The 16,530-nt window shown below is 40.8% G+C and overlaps 1 protein-coding gene across 1 annotated transcript in view; it reads left to right on the top strand.

Annotated features, from left to right (window-relative positions):
- Positions 1-16,530, top strand: part of LOC124777463 (serpin B6-like) — an 80,993-nt gene that overhangs the window by 32,615 nt on the left and 31,848 nt on the right. The window contains exons 3-6 of the mRNA XM_047252886.1: positions 2,800-2,979; positions 5,432-5,636; positions 14,873-15,087; positions 15,261-15,446. Coding sequence (XP_047108842.1) covers positions 2,800-2,979; positions 5,432-5,636; positions 14,873-15,087; positions 15,261-15,446 — 786 coding nt within the window. The remainder of the gene's footprint in view (positions 1-2,799; positions 2,980-5,431; positions 5,637-14,872; positions 15,088-15,260; positions 15,447-16,530) is intronic.

The raw sequence follows: 16,530 nt of genomic DNA on the forward strand, positions 1-16,530 counted from the left end.
ATATTGATGATACCTTGCTTCTATTTGATGGAACAAATATGAGACCAAAGCACTTCTAGCATTATTCAATTCCTTCCACAGAAACATAAAATTCACAATAGAACATGACAACAAAAGAATAAATTTCCTTAAAATCACCAAACATCAACAAACACATAAGCTCACCATACACAGAAAACACGTACGCAAACATAACGCTGGACAACTCATCAAGCCATCCCACCACACAGAAACATGCTGCATTTATGTCCATGCTACACAGGGTACACTCTCTTGATCTAGAGGAAAACACCCTCAAGAATGAGATAGATACAATAAAGAGCATTGCCATAAGCAATGGCTACATAGCCAAGGCAACTGACAATTTAGACAGACAAATACACAAAAGCAAGACAACGAATGGAACACTATGAAAGAAGAGAAAATATTCGCCAGCATACCATACCTAGGCCCCATATGACAAGCAATAGCTAACCTTTTCAAAAAAACAAATGTAACAGTTTAATTCTCAACTAATAATAAATTAGGAAACTTACACATCCATAACATAAAATCAAATAAGCAAACATACAACAACAGTGGAGTGTACAAAGTATCATGCCCCAGTTGTCCTGCCTACTATGTAGGGAAAACAGGCAGGAACTTCAAAATCCGTTTTCAAGAACATGTAAATGCTTTCAGACTCAATCACTTTGAAAAATCAGTCATTGCACAAAATGGCTCTGAGCACTATGGGACTCAACTTCTGAGGTCATTAGTCCCATAGAACTTAGAACTAGTTAAACCTAACTAACCTAAGGACATCACACACATCCATGCCCGAGGCAGGATTCGAACCTGCGACCGTAGCGGTCTCGCGGTTCCAGACTGCAGCGCCTAGAACCGCACGGCCACTTCGGCCGGCAGACATTGCACAACATATGTTGGAAACAAAACATGTCATCAACAATATAGAAAACAATTTAGTAGTATTACATAATGAAGGCAATGGTAAGACCCTAAATCTGTTAGGGCAACTTGGGACATACATCCACAAAATCAAAAAAACCAGATTCATGTTAAATGAACAAACAGATTTCGCAAGCCACGGATATTTCACTAACTTTAAAGATCTATTCTAGAATTATTTCCTGCATATGTCAGTTGTTTCCTGCATATGTCAATTGTTTAATAATTATATCCTTAGAACTATGAAAAATTCATCTTTGACCACACCATGTACAAAAACATATGTGAAGTGTTTACACACATGTGTTTTCGAATGTGCCACTTGAACGAAGTGATACGTGTGAAAACGATGGAAGAAAAAACTTACGCTGTTGCTAAAACGTTAAAACGTTTTTCTTGGATTATTTGATAAGTTCACACTATCCATCTTTTCCACTATTTCGCACACATTTTCCGCGTCTGACTTACGAAATTCGTAACCTAACATCAAACCTTTTCGTGGCAGGACATTCAAGAGAACAAATAAAGCATGTATTAAGACGAATTACACCTGAAGATGGACCCACAGGGTCCGAAATGCATCGTGTACTGAATAAAACACGACAAATTGTGACTGAAGGCGTTTTTTAATTCGTACCTGGAGTGTATAGAATACTTGTGGTCGGAAACACCATGCTGACGTCACGGGTCGCAAAGCCCACGGCCGGAAAGCCTACGACAAACTTCACCGGGCCACCCTCTTACATTAACAATGCACAATACGATAATAAGCATGCATACCCTGTGTGGGTACGCGATACAGGCAAAAAGAGCATAACGCTGAGAGTCCTCACCTTATAAAATCGTTCGAATTGCATTTTTTGTTCCTGTAAGCATGCATACCCTGTGTGGGTACGCGATACAGGCAAAAAGAGCATAACGCTGAGAGTCCTCACCTTATAAAATCGTTGGAATTGCATTTTTTGTTCCTGTAAGCATGCATACCCTGTGTGGGTACGCGATACAGGCAAAAAGAGCATAACGCTGAGAGTCCTCACCTTATAAAATCGTTGGAATTGCATTTTTTGTTCCTGTAAGCATGCATACCCTGTGTGGGTACGCGATACAGGCAAAAAGAGCATAACGCTGAGAGTCCTCACCTTATAAAATCGTTGGAATTGCATTTCTTGTTCCTGTAAGCATGCATACCCTGTATGGGTACGCGATACAGGCAAAAAGAGCATAACGCTGAGAGTCCTCACCTTATAAAATCGTTGGAATTGCATTTTTTGTTCCTGTTCATAAAGCACTACATATTTCAGACGCGAGAAGTGTCTAGATAATGTCTTAAGAGCGGAAAGTAAAATTCACATTTATTTTACGGGTATGTCTTGATCAGGCAAACTTTTACACTTCGCTATTACCGGTTTCGGCTATTGCTATTTTCAAATCACAAAATATTCTGATGCAGTATCAACGTCAAACTAAACAAGTAGGTACATAGTAAGCGCACTTATTATGTACCTACATAACGGAGGAAATGCCCAGTGGGGAAAAGGTCATGAAATTCGAGGACTAAATGGTCGATCGGTGGACGGACAATCCGAACACACCTACTGAAATGTTAAATGTTTTCAACCAGCGGTGCAGGGCACTTAACTGTGTACCAGCATGGTTAGTTTGACGTTGAAACCACATCAGAATATTTGTGATCTGAAGATGGCAGTAGCCGAAACCGGTAATAGTGAAATGTAAAAAGTTTGTGTGACTGATCAGACAAACGGACCTGTAAAATAAAGTTCCAAAATATGGCCACGGACTCATTTTCAGACTTTATGTCTGTAGTTGATAAATTCACGTATTTGTTTCTAGGTGCTGGCGCAGCAAGAAGGTAACTTGTTCTTTTCGCCATGGAGCATACAAATAATCCTTGCCCTTGCATTTCTTGGAGCTGGCGGAAACACGGCGAAAGAGATGGCGAGCGGGCTCCGTCTTCCGGAAGATAAAAACGCTACTGAGCAAGGTTTGAGTGACATACTGAGTCAGATGAAGGTGGGTATGATCATAGTCTAAATTCAGTATGCTTGTTGGTAAGGTTCTAACAGAAACAAAAATTTGAATTTATTTTACATCTGAAACGGGAGTGGACAGTATGACTTCGCACAAAATTTGTACCACGATCTTCATCGTCGTCATCTCGCGCTCTGTGTATTTGGTCTGAAGTGTGCTCGATATCATAAATCCAACCATGTATTAAACTACTCATTTTTACTTCGTAATGTGATGATATTGCTGTTCCACAAACCTGATGCTGTGTTTTCGTTTGACTAGTTGCTATAAATTTCACTGCTATTAATAAGTTTCGCCCTGTCGTAATATGCCAGCAATACTTGGTGAACACTTTATTCCGCAATACGTTCCTCTTCAGTCAAGCTGCTAGCCTTCGTCTGCTCTTCTCAGACTATTCCCATCCAGACTTCGGAGCTCCACACCAGTTGTTTTACTTCTCAGACGTACACTACTGGCCATTAAAATTGCTACACCAAAAAGAAATGCTGATGATAAACGGGTATTCATTGGACAAATATATTATACTAGAACTGACATGTGATTACATTTTTACGCAATTTGGGTGCATAGATACTGAGAAATCAGTAGCCAGAACAACCACCTCTGGCGGTAATAACGGCCTTGATACGCCTGGGCATTGAATCAAACAGAGCTTGGATTGCGTGTACAGGTACAGCTGCCAATGCAACTTCAACACGATACAACAGTTCATCAAGAATAATGACTGGCGTACTGTGACGAGCCAGTTTCTCGACCATCATTGACCAGACGTTTTCAGTTGGTGAGAGATCCGGAGAATGTGCTGGCCAGGGCAACAGTCGAACATTTTTTGTACCCAGAAAGGCCCGTACAGGACCTGCAATATGCGGTCGGGCATTATCGTGCTGAAATGTAGGGTGTCGCAGGGATCGAATGAAGGGTAGAGCCACGGGTCGTAACACATCTGAAATCTAACGTCCACTGTTCAAAGTGCCGTCAATGCGAACAAGAGGTGACCGAGACGTGTAACGAACGGCACCCCATACCATCACGCCGGGTGATACGCCAGTATGGCGATGACGAATTCAATTCAAATGTGCATTCACCGCGATGTCACCAAACACGCTTGTGAGCATCAAGATGCTGAAACAGAGCCTGGATTCATCGGAAAAAATGGCGTTTTGCCATTCGTGCACCCAGGTTCGTCGTTGAGTACACCATCGCTGGCGCTCCTGTATGTGATACAGCGTCAAGGGTAACCGCAGCCATGGTCTCAGAGCTGATAGTCCATGCTGCTGCAAACGTCGTCGAACTGTTCGTGCAGATCGTTGTTGTCTTGCAAACGTCCCCACCTGTTGACTCAGGGATCGAGGCGTGGCTGCATGATCCGTTACAGCCATGCGGATAAGATGCCTGTCATCTCGACTGCTAGTGATACGATGCCGTTGGGATCCTTCACGGCGTTCCGTATTACCCTCCTGAACCCACAGATTCCATATTCTGCTAACAGTCATTGGATCTCGACCAACTCGTGCAGCAATGTCGCGATATGATAAACCGCAATCGCGATAGGCTACAATCCGACCTTTATCGAAGCCGGAAACGTGATGGTACGCATTTCTCCTCGTTACACGAGGCATCACAACAACTTTTCACCAGGCAACGCCGGTCAACTGCTGTTTGTGTATGAGAAATCGGTTGGAAACTTTCCTCATGTCAGCACGTTGTAGGTGTCGCCACCGGCGCCAACCTTGTGTGAATGCTCTGAAAAGCTAATCACTTGCATATCACAGCATCTTCTTCCTGTCGGTTAAATTTCACGTCTCTAGCACGTCATCTTCGTGGTGTAGCAATTTTAATGGCCAGTAGTGTATCTATTAACGTTTGTAACGTAACCTACGTTTCCATAGTTTATAAAAAGCGGTGCGAGAAATTTCTCGTACTAACGGTACACTCGTCACGGGGGAAGCCATGACGCCTAGAAACCAACGTCACGCAACATATCTGAATGTTGCTACCTAATGCAATAAATGTTAATAGTTTTAAGTTGTTCACTATGTTCCATTTTGTAAAAGAAGCTTTTCGATCATATAAAAGTTCTAATGCACAGCCCTTGGACCGACTCAGACTACACTTTTCAACAGATAAATTGAAAAGGTTTTCCTAAACACCTGTGAACGGACATGTAACGGCGCAGGTCGGATGATTGGCATACTTTTCCCCTGATACGCCCTCATTTACCGTTCACGTACGGAACGTTCTGCTCTTAACAATATTTCACTATCAGAATAGGTATCCAAAATCTTTGTGCGAGGTCTAAGACAGGCTCCCATTGACCACCACTCTCCGCGTGCTACCATTTAACACACTAAAAAGGAACCCTTCCATGTTTATTGCTTTAACGATAGAGAGTACGCTGGAGGCAATAATTAATGTTCATACGCATTTACTTCAGGATGTCAACGACATTACGCTTAGAGTAGCCAACAAGATGTTTGTGAAGAAGAATTTTGCAATTTATGAGGCGTTCAAGCAGTCTGCTGGGAAACTCATGGCCGGAGTGGAAGAGATGGATTTTGTGCAAGGTGGAGCGGCTGAAATAATAAATAGCTGGGTGGAAAAAATAACAAATGGAAAAATAAAGAACATAATTCCATCTGGTAAGTAACTTCCATAACCAAGTGGTGAGTAAGCTTATCTTTTTGTACTTTTAATACACTAGGTTGGGCGGGTTATACGAGTAAAGACCCACAGTATGTCAGCCCACAAAGTCAGCTGTGAATACTACATCAAGCTACCATTGAGGCTAGTCCATTGTTAGAAAATCCGCGGAAGTATCGGCTCTTCGTGCATTATGGGCAGATACTTAATCCTCTAAATTGTACTTACTTTTGAAGGTGCATTGACTACATGCATAGCGCGTCGTTGGTAGGTAAAGTGATTTGTTTTAATGTGGTCCGAAGAAAATTTGGATATCGACTATGAGTTTGAAATGCGCAGTACTTTGCTCGTCAAGCATCAGACCTCCAGAGTGGTCTCCACGATGTTGAGTGTTTACACATGTACGAAGGAAGCAAACCTACTTCAGACTGAACTATCGCAAACGTGACTACCAACGCACTAAATCCTACCATACGTGACACTTTGACTTTTCACGATTTTGGGAACATTCTTGTTCCATAGATATTCAGAATTACGGAAAGGAGATGGAAATTAATGGTTCAAATGGCTCTGAGTACTATGGGACTTAACTTCTGAGGTCATCAGTCCCCTAGAACTTAGAACTACTTAAATCTAACTAACCTAAGGACATCACACACATCCATGCCCGAGGCAGGATTAGAACCTGCGACCGTAGCGATCGCGCGGTTCCAGACTGTAGCGCCTAGAACAGCTCGGTCACCCCGGCCGGCTGGAAATTAATGTTCTGGAATAGGTAAGTGGGCAATGAAACCAAATGTAGAATATCAGACTTTAATTAGTGACGCGATACACTGTTTCTGACATCTACTGGAAAGTAAACCTGAACTGAAGAGTTGTATAAGTGTGTTTCGGGGTTTTCACTAGAATCCTGAGAGTGAAAGAGGTGTCCATGCAGGTGAGAGGCGGAAACTGCTACGACGAAGATTATTTGGATAATGCACTCCAGGGGATAGGATTGATAGAACTGAAGCTGTTCTTTCAGAATCTGAGGTATCTACAAGTTTTAGCATTCTTTAGTTAGTTGCTTATGGGACACAACACACAAAGTAGAAAACTTATTTGGAAAGTAACAGTCCAGGTTCATGAATGGACTACTTTGTTCCTGTAGCCGGCATAGAGAGTTTGTTTCACTCTTGGTATTTTTATTATGCTACACTTATATAAATTATTATCTCTAACTTCTTTTTTGCTTTTTGACACTAACATCGTTATTGTCTGAAGAAGACAGGCTTACAGAGTTACAAAAAATGAGAGGAGCTTCTATAATAAACGCAAAACAGTGTGTCCCCAGCGATTAGTGAAATTCACTTTACCTGATGCTAACAAAGTACTCTAGCGGTAAAACACGGTTATCTTAAGAAACCCCGTAAGTCAGAGACTTATGGAGTTTCAAAAGAAAAACAAATATTTACCATCCCCTCACAGCCATTGTACATAGCAAACTGAATCGTTTTCTACAGATAATGGCGTATCTACCCTTCAACTTCCTGTTTGTCACATAATACGGAGTTGAGAAAACGAGTGATTTGTAGGGTTTTCAAATTAACCTGAAGTGCCTCTAGTATGACGTCTACCAAATGTAAATTTCATTCCGTGACCACAAGCAGATGACGAGAGATGCGAGTTGTGGGGCTCTCATCCTACATGAATAACATTTTTAGACAATGAAGATAACCATTTCGTAAAATTTTTGGAATTAGGACGTACTGTCAGCAGTAACCAGTACAGAGAGACTTCATAAAACTGTGTGTGACTATTCAAGAAAAGTAAACCTAAAATACCGTGGGTTTACGTCCCACCTACGATGACGTCATTAGAGACGAAACGTAAGCACGGTTTAAGCTATTGTAGGCCATGTACATTTTACAGAAAGTTTTCCACCATTTGCCTTAAATTATATACGGAATCCATTGAAAACCTACATCTGATTTCCCAGATTGCAATGTGAACTCCTGCCTTCTAAATGCTAGTGTCATCTACCGCATACACAGAACAAACGACGGGAGATGTTTACTGTACTGCGCTGAGTGTGATCCTGATCAACCTACAGAGTCCATATTTACTTAACAATCGTGGGATCCTCATCAAAGCAAGCATCAGTATCGCAGAACGATAAACTATGATCTTGATAGGACACACTCATGCACCTGTCGAATTACACAACATTCTAGTAGGCGTTTCGCATCCATATAGAGACTTAGCAAGATATTTTCACAATCAGCCAACATTCAAATGACGTATATCAACGAGAAACAGACTGCGTAATATTCCTTTACATACAGGCAGTAGATGGAGTTACCTTTACCTACATTGTGTGATTCCGCTGAAAAGCTAGTCATTTGCATATCCACTCATGCTGTGCAGTTCATGCCACTATGGCATGCACTCTTCATTGTGTTGCGGTTTTAATTTTTAATTTTTTTCAGTTCTGATTCTGCTATGTCACTGTGAAAGACGACATGTCCTTTATTTATGAGGGCTCTCCAGAAAGTAAAGTCCGATCAGTCGCGAAATACTGAAAATACGATGACACTGTACACAGATGGGTTGGGCAGTGTCTCTAGTAGGAGCATTGACTGAATCAATTCACTCTTTTCAGTTCTGAGCACACAGCGAGTATGTAAAGATGCCTCGATAAACAGTGTCTCCCACCAAGTATGTGGGTAAGGTGACAGATTTCAACTGATTTCATGCAGCCCACATAACGCAGCTGTCGTGCGTTTCCTACTTCATGACAAATCTCGGTCGCACAGTGCAGGGGCAGTGACGATGCTCTTGCAGCATAGCCGGCCGCTGTGGCCGAGCGGTTCTAGGCGCTTCAGTCCGGAACCGCGCTGCTGCTACGGTCGCAGGTTCGAATCCTGCCTCGGGCATCGATGTGTGTGATGTCCTTCGGTTAGTTAGGTTTAAGTAGTTCTAAGTCTAGGGGACGGATGACCTCAGATGTTAAGTCCCATAGTACTTGGAGTCAGTTGAACCATTTTCTTGCACCGTTTTCGATGGGACATGTTTGATCACCAACAATACAGCTCGTAACTGACGCCCTCTGCGTTTCATCTCTACTCACATGAACCGTTATCTATGGAGACAACGTTTTGGCACAGACAGCAATCTGCAGATCAGCATAGAGAATTGGCGGAAAGCACGGGCGTGAGCCTTCTGCGGCGAGGATGTTGGAAAGTTGGTACAACGCTACGACAGATGTGTAGGTCGGAGCGGTGACTTTATAGAGAAGTGGCTGGAATGTGTAGCTAACTGTCGCAAATAAAATATTTTTGATTTTTACAGCGATTTCCGTTTTGCGACCGATCGGACCTTACTTTCCGAATAGTCCTCGTATATTATAGTGAACTGGGTTCGGCAGATGAAAGCCTACAGTCTGTCGAGTATTCTCATTGATCATTCCCTGTAGTGGAGCCTCTATATTTGCTCAAGGTCTTTGTACCTTCTTCAATTCAGTGCTTTATGACAACTGATAGGGGGTGAACGAATACTTATTTAATCAATTAGTTAGCCGTACATTAATCTTGAACTGAAGAACATAACAGATAACGCAAATGGGAGGAAACAAGCAACCAAAGGAGATAACTGGATGAGACCGCTTGCAGCAGTTTGACACTATAAATGTCTGCATTTAATTACTGACTCAATGTTATATCAGGGGATGAAACTGTTAGGATTGCATTATCATTTGGGTTCACTTGACTGAAATTATTAGAATGAAAAAACGGAAAGTATTTTTCATTTAATGATGCAAGTTATTATGGGTGAAGAAAATATATGTACTCGACGTACTTGATGCGCTGAGGGCGCTCAACATCTACTCGTAACCGGTCTCGTAATTTACTCATCGCGGGATTGGGAGGAAAATATGTTGCTAATTGCTACCAGTATTAAGGGGAGCCAGAACGATCCATCTCCTCCATGTTAATTTTAGCAAATAGAACATTTTTTTTCTAAAACCATTAAACATATTTCTCTGAAATTTGGACTACATGTTCAGTGAATATTTCTCTACAAAGTTATAATGCCATGTTAAGAAATTTTTATTGGTTTTCGTTTTACAATTTTTTTAAACAGATGCTTATTTTTCTCTAAAATTTTGCACTTTTTCTTCTATAACTGAAGTAAACAATATTGTGTATAATTTTCATTGAGATACTGTTAGTAGTTTTTGAGAAAATGTTCCTCAAAGATGAAAATTTTAAAGTTACGGGAAATGACTTCCATAGTTTTTAAATACATTCCTGCCCCATATGATGGATTATCAGCCTCCTCTTCTTTTTCCAGTGTTAGTTTCCGTTTCCTTTTCACTTGTCTTTTCTTCCCTTTTGCAGCACGTTGTAGGCTTTTGTCTCTTCTTCCTGCACCTCTTAGTCTTTCTTCATCAATTAGGCGCATTGTGGGAATGGTGTTGTGTCCTGGTTGGAAACCTAAACGTTTCAGCACATCACATTTGATAATGTTTCCTTCATTGTACGTTGCCACTGCATCATACACCCCAAAATGCAATCTTTTTATCCGTACAAACACTATTTTGGGAATCCTAATCCAAATTATATTAAATACACTATCATTTGGATTTTGTGTTTTTCCATGTAAACACTTTTCCAATAATCTTGGCTGTGATAAATCTCTGGATATGGGCTTAATTACATCACTTACAGCATTTGGCAAACTGTTGTTATGAGCATATTCCGTTCCTGATTGGTGCTTACACCTTGGGTCATCACTTGTGGGGCACATTGAATGCTGAGGGTGTTCATTTGTTGATGAAGTATGAAAAAATAATGCCCACACTGCTCTCCTCATATGCTCAATGCTTCTTGTATTTTGCCTAGTTGCACACCCATAATACTTCAGCAATCTATCAATAGCTTCATCTGTCAATCTTCCTCTTCCTCCAAGGGTCTTTCCATCACTAAGCACTAAGCTTCTAGGATCCTAATGTCTGCTTTAGTTCGTGCAATTGAGCCCCAATGCGCTTCTGCACACGTCCAATGCACTCCTGTTTTTTAATGTGAATTTCATTGCCATAAGGTTTGAGTTTCTCTAAAGCTTTATATCCCTTAGAATCATCATATCCTAGATAGTTAGTGTATCGTACATTATACCACTCTCGTGATCTGGAAAAAATTGCTTTCACTCCCTCTACTTCCATCTCTCCACTCGTACCGTGAAAATTTTCTTCACAACTTTCGCTGTGTTCGTCCTTGGTATTGCCCTTACATCTACAACATTTTGAGAGAATAGCAACATCAATTGCTTTGTAATTGTCTCCACTGGTAGCTGTCACAACTCCATTTAGAGATTTATGACCTCTACATTGCCATGATCCATCTAAAGCAACAGTTAAATCTCTACAATTCCCATTGACTGTCACATCTTCTTCAACTGCTTTCTTCATTGTTGCTTGAGCAACATCTTCAGCGAAAGATCCCACCAATTCATTATAAAATCGAAACTTGGTTGGTGGTTTTGGCAAGTTCATAATTCCACATAACATTGTCCCTGAAGCACTGGCCTTGCCAATGCAACGTAAGTCATACACTAGCCTAACATTTAAATCATACACCTTCTTTCCACTATTACCACAACGAGGAATACTGTTAGAATTAGAAAACGAAACTTCTGTAGCACATATGGTACAGTTCCATAACATTTTACATGCCAAACCAATGTGTGAAGTTATTTTCAATTCCAATCCTCTTTCTTTGCGTACTTGGCATAATTCGTTATATTTCAAAATATTAGAGAGCAAGGAAATGTTAATTATTTCATTCACATCATTACTGTCACTTTCATAGTTTTCAAATATTTCTTTGCTGTCACGAAGTTTCTTGCTGGAAGAAGTTCTATCACATTCATTTGGAATAGTCGGTGAAGCAGTCTGAGCAGCATCTCCCTTCGAAACAACAGCAGATTTCTTCTTCCACTCATTGTGCCTTTTCTTAAACACTCTGTTGCCGAAATGGAGCATATTGATATAGACAAAACAAATACATAAAACCGGTAAGAGCAAAATTCGTCAAATACGCAAAATTGAACAGCTACACAACACAAAGCAAACACCACAAGTCAACACACACGGTATAGCGTTTATGTTTACCGATATGAACAGTCACTTGCCACAGACATAAAGCCATACAACGTTGGAAATAAAACACTGTCTAATTCCGCAAGGTACCCTGCTTGCAGCCAGTGAGCGGCACCGTCAGAGGTGACACACCGAGTCGCTACAACCGTTTACGCGGCGCGTCAACTTTGCAGCGATAAAAAACACAGAATTCACTTAGAAAGGTGAAACTTGATTTGTTTTATTCAGAAAACTCCAAATAATTTTATAATGAAAAAAAAACAAAAAAGTTAATTTTGTCATTTTCATCGTTCCGGCCCCCCTTAAGGTGCTTCTCATACGTTATTTTTGTACTCTTGGTACTCAAACAGTGGTTAATAGTGACTATTTCTCATAATTACGTCTACAAGGCTACGGGGTACTGAATACATTAGGTGGGAACAGTGATTACGTAATCTCAAGATATCATTTGACAATAAGTGGGAACAGAGCAAACAAAAATATTCTGCATAAAACACATACAAATGAATACTACATCCCACAATATTGTTCACATAAGCACACGCTTAGCCTGACAGGATATTCTTCAAGAATGTACAGTGCTCATCGACTGTGCAACTAACACAATGTGGATGACTGGAAGTCGATGGTAGAATTGCGCACTAACCATGTCGAATCGTTCTTGGTTAATTAGAAAAATTCCACATGAAACACACATAAAACCTGACATTCTTCAAGAAACATCATCGCTCATTCGTTGTGCAGCCAACATCATTTGTGTGATTAGAAGTCAACGGCATAATTATTTCATCACCCTGTTGGATCATTCTTGGATTAACAGCAAAACTGCAATTTGCATCACACGCAAATCCTATCCGTTTGTAACTTCTCCGCGCACTTGTGCTCTCGTGGGAGCTTGGAGACAAAGGCCAAGCAAGCAAAAATAAACAAAAATCAAATAATTCCACAATCCAGAATACTCAAGCAATGCACACTCTTCACTCTACTATAAATCTAAGGCAAAACAAATGTATGAAAGTGCCTACTCTTTGTTATGATGCTTGCGACCACATGGTTGCCTGATGATGTCCGTATCACAAAAAGGAGCGTTAAATACTCTACTAAAAATTAACTTAAACGAATAAAAGTAAATTAAGTGTAATATCAACAGACATTAAATGTGCTGAAGACACCACAATATTTCCTTAATACTGCCAGACTGAAAAGAGTACCGTGTACTCGTTAGAAATACGAGGCCTATTCAGAAAGTAAGGTCCGATCGGTCGCAAAATGGAAACCACTGTGAAAATCAAAAATGTTTTATTTGCAACAGTTAGCCACACCTTCCAGCTACTTCTCTACATAGTCGCCGCTCCGATTTAGACATTTGACTTAGGATTGTATCAACTTTCCAATAACCTCCTCATAGAAGGCAGTCGCCTGTGCTTCCTACCAATTCTCTACGCTGGTCTACAGTCCGCTGTCTGTGTCAGAACATTGTCTTCATAGCCAGCGGTTCATGTGGGCAGAGATGAAACTCAGGGAGAGCCAATTATGGGCTCTATTCTGGGTGATCAAACACTCCCCATCGAAAACGCTACAGGATCATCATCACTGCCCCTTCAGAATGCGACCGAGAATTGCCATGAAGAAGGAAACGCATGACAGCTGTGTTATGTGGGCTGCATGACTACAGGCGAAATGTCACGCCACGCCCTCATACTTGGTGGGAGGCACTACTGTTGTAAGCATCTTCACGTGCTCACTGCGCATTCAGAACTGAAAAGAGCGATGTAACGCGATCGACGGGCATAGTAGAGGCACTTCCCAACACATCTGTGCAAAGCTTCATCGGATTTTCACTGTGGTTTCAATTTTGCACCATATCAGACATTGCTTTCCGAATAGCCTGTATAAGCCCTAACCACCGAATATACTTCAAAAATAATGATAAAACGTGGTCGCAACATAATCCTGACTATGACAGTGCTGTAAAAGGAACGAATTAGTTATTCTAATTACACTATACCTCTTCCTTTGAATTTACCATTCAATCCAATGATGATATGCACACTGTCCGCCCATCCTCTCAGCCAGCCAGAAACCGAATGTTGAAAATAGGGAGGCATTAGGGTCCTACCAACCCCGAACACTCACCCCGTATATGAGATTGGCAGCAAAACCCAAGTTGAACATTTATCTCTGCCCTACAGCTACTCCACTCATGAAATCACATCCAAAACACTCACTCATTAATTCATTACTGACAGCAACACAAAAGGAATTGGAAAAGGATGTGTATTATATAATAAATAAATAAGCATAGGCATGACCATTCCTTCTCCAGAGGCTCTCGGTACCTGAATGAAAATATGAAAATGATCAAATGCGTCATTGATAATAAAGAACACAGGGAAAGTAATGAAGCTTGACAACTAGTTCTGTCTCAGTCCTGGCATTCGCGAATAAATCACGAGACTGGTATGTGAGATTAGTAGAAGAACGTTGTATGGAAGTAACATAAATGCAATTTGTGTGAGATATGATCATCCACAAGTAAAGTTGAACTTTGCTGATGCAATATTATGAGATACATTTTACAGAGTTTCAAAATAACGTGGATTACAACAGCAGCTTGTCATTGGGGACGAAAAGAGAGTGACAGAAAACCTGCTAGCAGGCAAGTGGAGCGATCTACAAAAAATTTGGTATCCCAGTCTCAGTCGAATATTGTGCTGACAATGAGACTGAATGCTCTCTGTTGAGAATGCGATGTTTCACTGGAGTAGCGACGGATATAGTTATGTTTAGGGAAGAAAAAATGATCGGAGAGCTAATGGACCGTAATATTGTAGAGAGACTTCCCCCACTCCTCTGAAGGTATGACATAGTTTAGTTTATAATTTCTTGGTTAGCTAATAATCTTCTGTTTAATTGCAGGATTTCACTTCTATAGATACCAGTCATTAAATAACGCTGTCGTGAGTCGTTAATTCTGACAAAACATTGGTCTCGTCTTCATATTCACAATTATGTAAGAAATAATGTAAATATAATATTTAAAAAAAGTATGGAGGAACTGACGTTTAAATGAGCGTAACGAGGTAATTCTTTCAGGTGCCTTCAGTGAGCTCACTCGTATGGTACTGGTCAACGCCGTTTATTTCAAGGGTAACTGGAGCAGGCAGTTTACTGAAAGCGCTACAAGACCTGAACTTTTCTACCCAGCATCACAACCAGCAAAAAATGTGGACACCATGTTCATCAAGGACAGATTCAGTTATGCACTCATAGAAGAACTGAATTGCCAGGCCCTACTTCTTCCGTACAAGGTAATCAGTCTGAACGGAGAACAACGAAACGAATTGCACTAAAGACAGAAGCAATGATATGAAATAGATACTCGTAATAATTATAAGCTATCGATGCAATACGCTGTATTACTCTGTTGAGTAAAGTATAGTGTTAATGTGCTTGTGTTTTCTGATTTCATTTCATACGTCAGGGTCGTAGAATAAGTATGCTGATACTTCTACCCCGAGAATTAAACGGTCTACTGAATGCTGAGAATAAACTTGCGGATGTGACTCTTCAACAAATTATGTCCAGAATGTACTGGCCTAAGGTGATTGTACACTTACCTAAGTTCAAAATGGAGTACCAGGTGGAACTTACAGAAACACTAAAGAAAGTAAGTAGAACTCTGAAACTTAACCAGTAAAATTAGAGAACTGCTGACATTTAACATGCTACAGTTAATCATTGTCATACGAATATTGTATTTCAACTTTTTTACCTGGTGATGAACATGTAGACTGAGACCTGTAGTGGATGAAGTTCTTCAACTCAGCAGATGAAGGCCACTCCAACACCTGTTTAAAACACAAGCTACCCAAGTGGCGTTTCACCCTCAATTTTAGTCCAACTCCTGAACCTTCCTTTTACTTACATTGTTGCTTCTTCAATGTTCAGAATGGACAGTAGGGGAGAAAGACTACACCCTTATCTTAGACTCTTTTTAAAAAATGGTCCAAATGGCTCTTATCACTATGGGACTTAACTTCTGAGGTCAACAGTCCCCTAGAACTTAGAACTACTTAAACCTAACTAACCTAAGGACATCACACACATGCCCGAGGTAGGATTCGAACCTGCGACCGTAGCGGTCGCGTAGTTCAAGACTGTAGCGCCTAGAACCGCTCGGCCACAGACTCTTTTTAAACCGAGCACTTCGTTCTTGGTCGTCCATTCTTGTTAATCCCTCTTGGCTCTTGTACATATTGTATATTACCCGTTTCTCCTTATAGCTTACCCCTATTTGTCTCTCACACCATTTTACATTGTCGAACGTTTCTTTTAGGTCGACGGATCCTATGAATGTGTCTTGATTTTTCTTTAATCTAGTTTCCATTATCAATTGCAACGACATAATTGCCTCTCTGGTGCTTGACCTTTCCTAAACCTAAACTGGTCGTCATCCAACACGTAATTTTCTTTTCCATTCTTCTGTATATAATTCTTTTCAGCAACTTTGACGCATGAGCTATAAAGCTGATTGCGAGATGATTTTCGCCCTTGTCAGCTGTAGCAGTCTTCGGAATTGTGTGGATGATATTTTTCCGAAAGTCAGATGGTATGTCGCCAATCTCGTACATTCAACGTTGTTGTTGTTGTTGTTGTTGTTGTGGTCTTCAGTCCTGAGACTGGTTTGATACAGCTCTACATGCTACTCTATCCTGTGCAAGCTTCTTCATCTCCCAGTACTTACTGCAACC

The sequence above is a fragment of the Schistocerca piceifrons genome, chromosome 2 (assembly GCF_021461385.2).
Source record: "Schistocerca piceifrons isolate TAMUIC-IGC-003096 chromosome 2, iqSchPice1.1, whole genome shotgun sequence".
NCBI lineage: Eukaryota > Metazoa > Arthropoda > Insecta > Orthoptera > Acrididae > Schistocerca > Schistocerca piceifrons.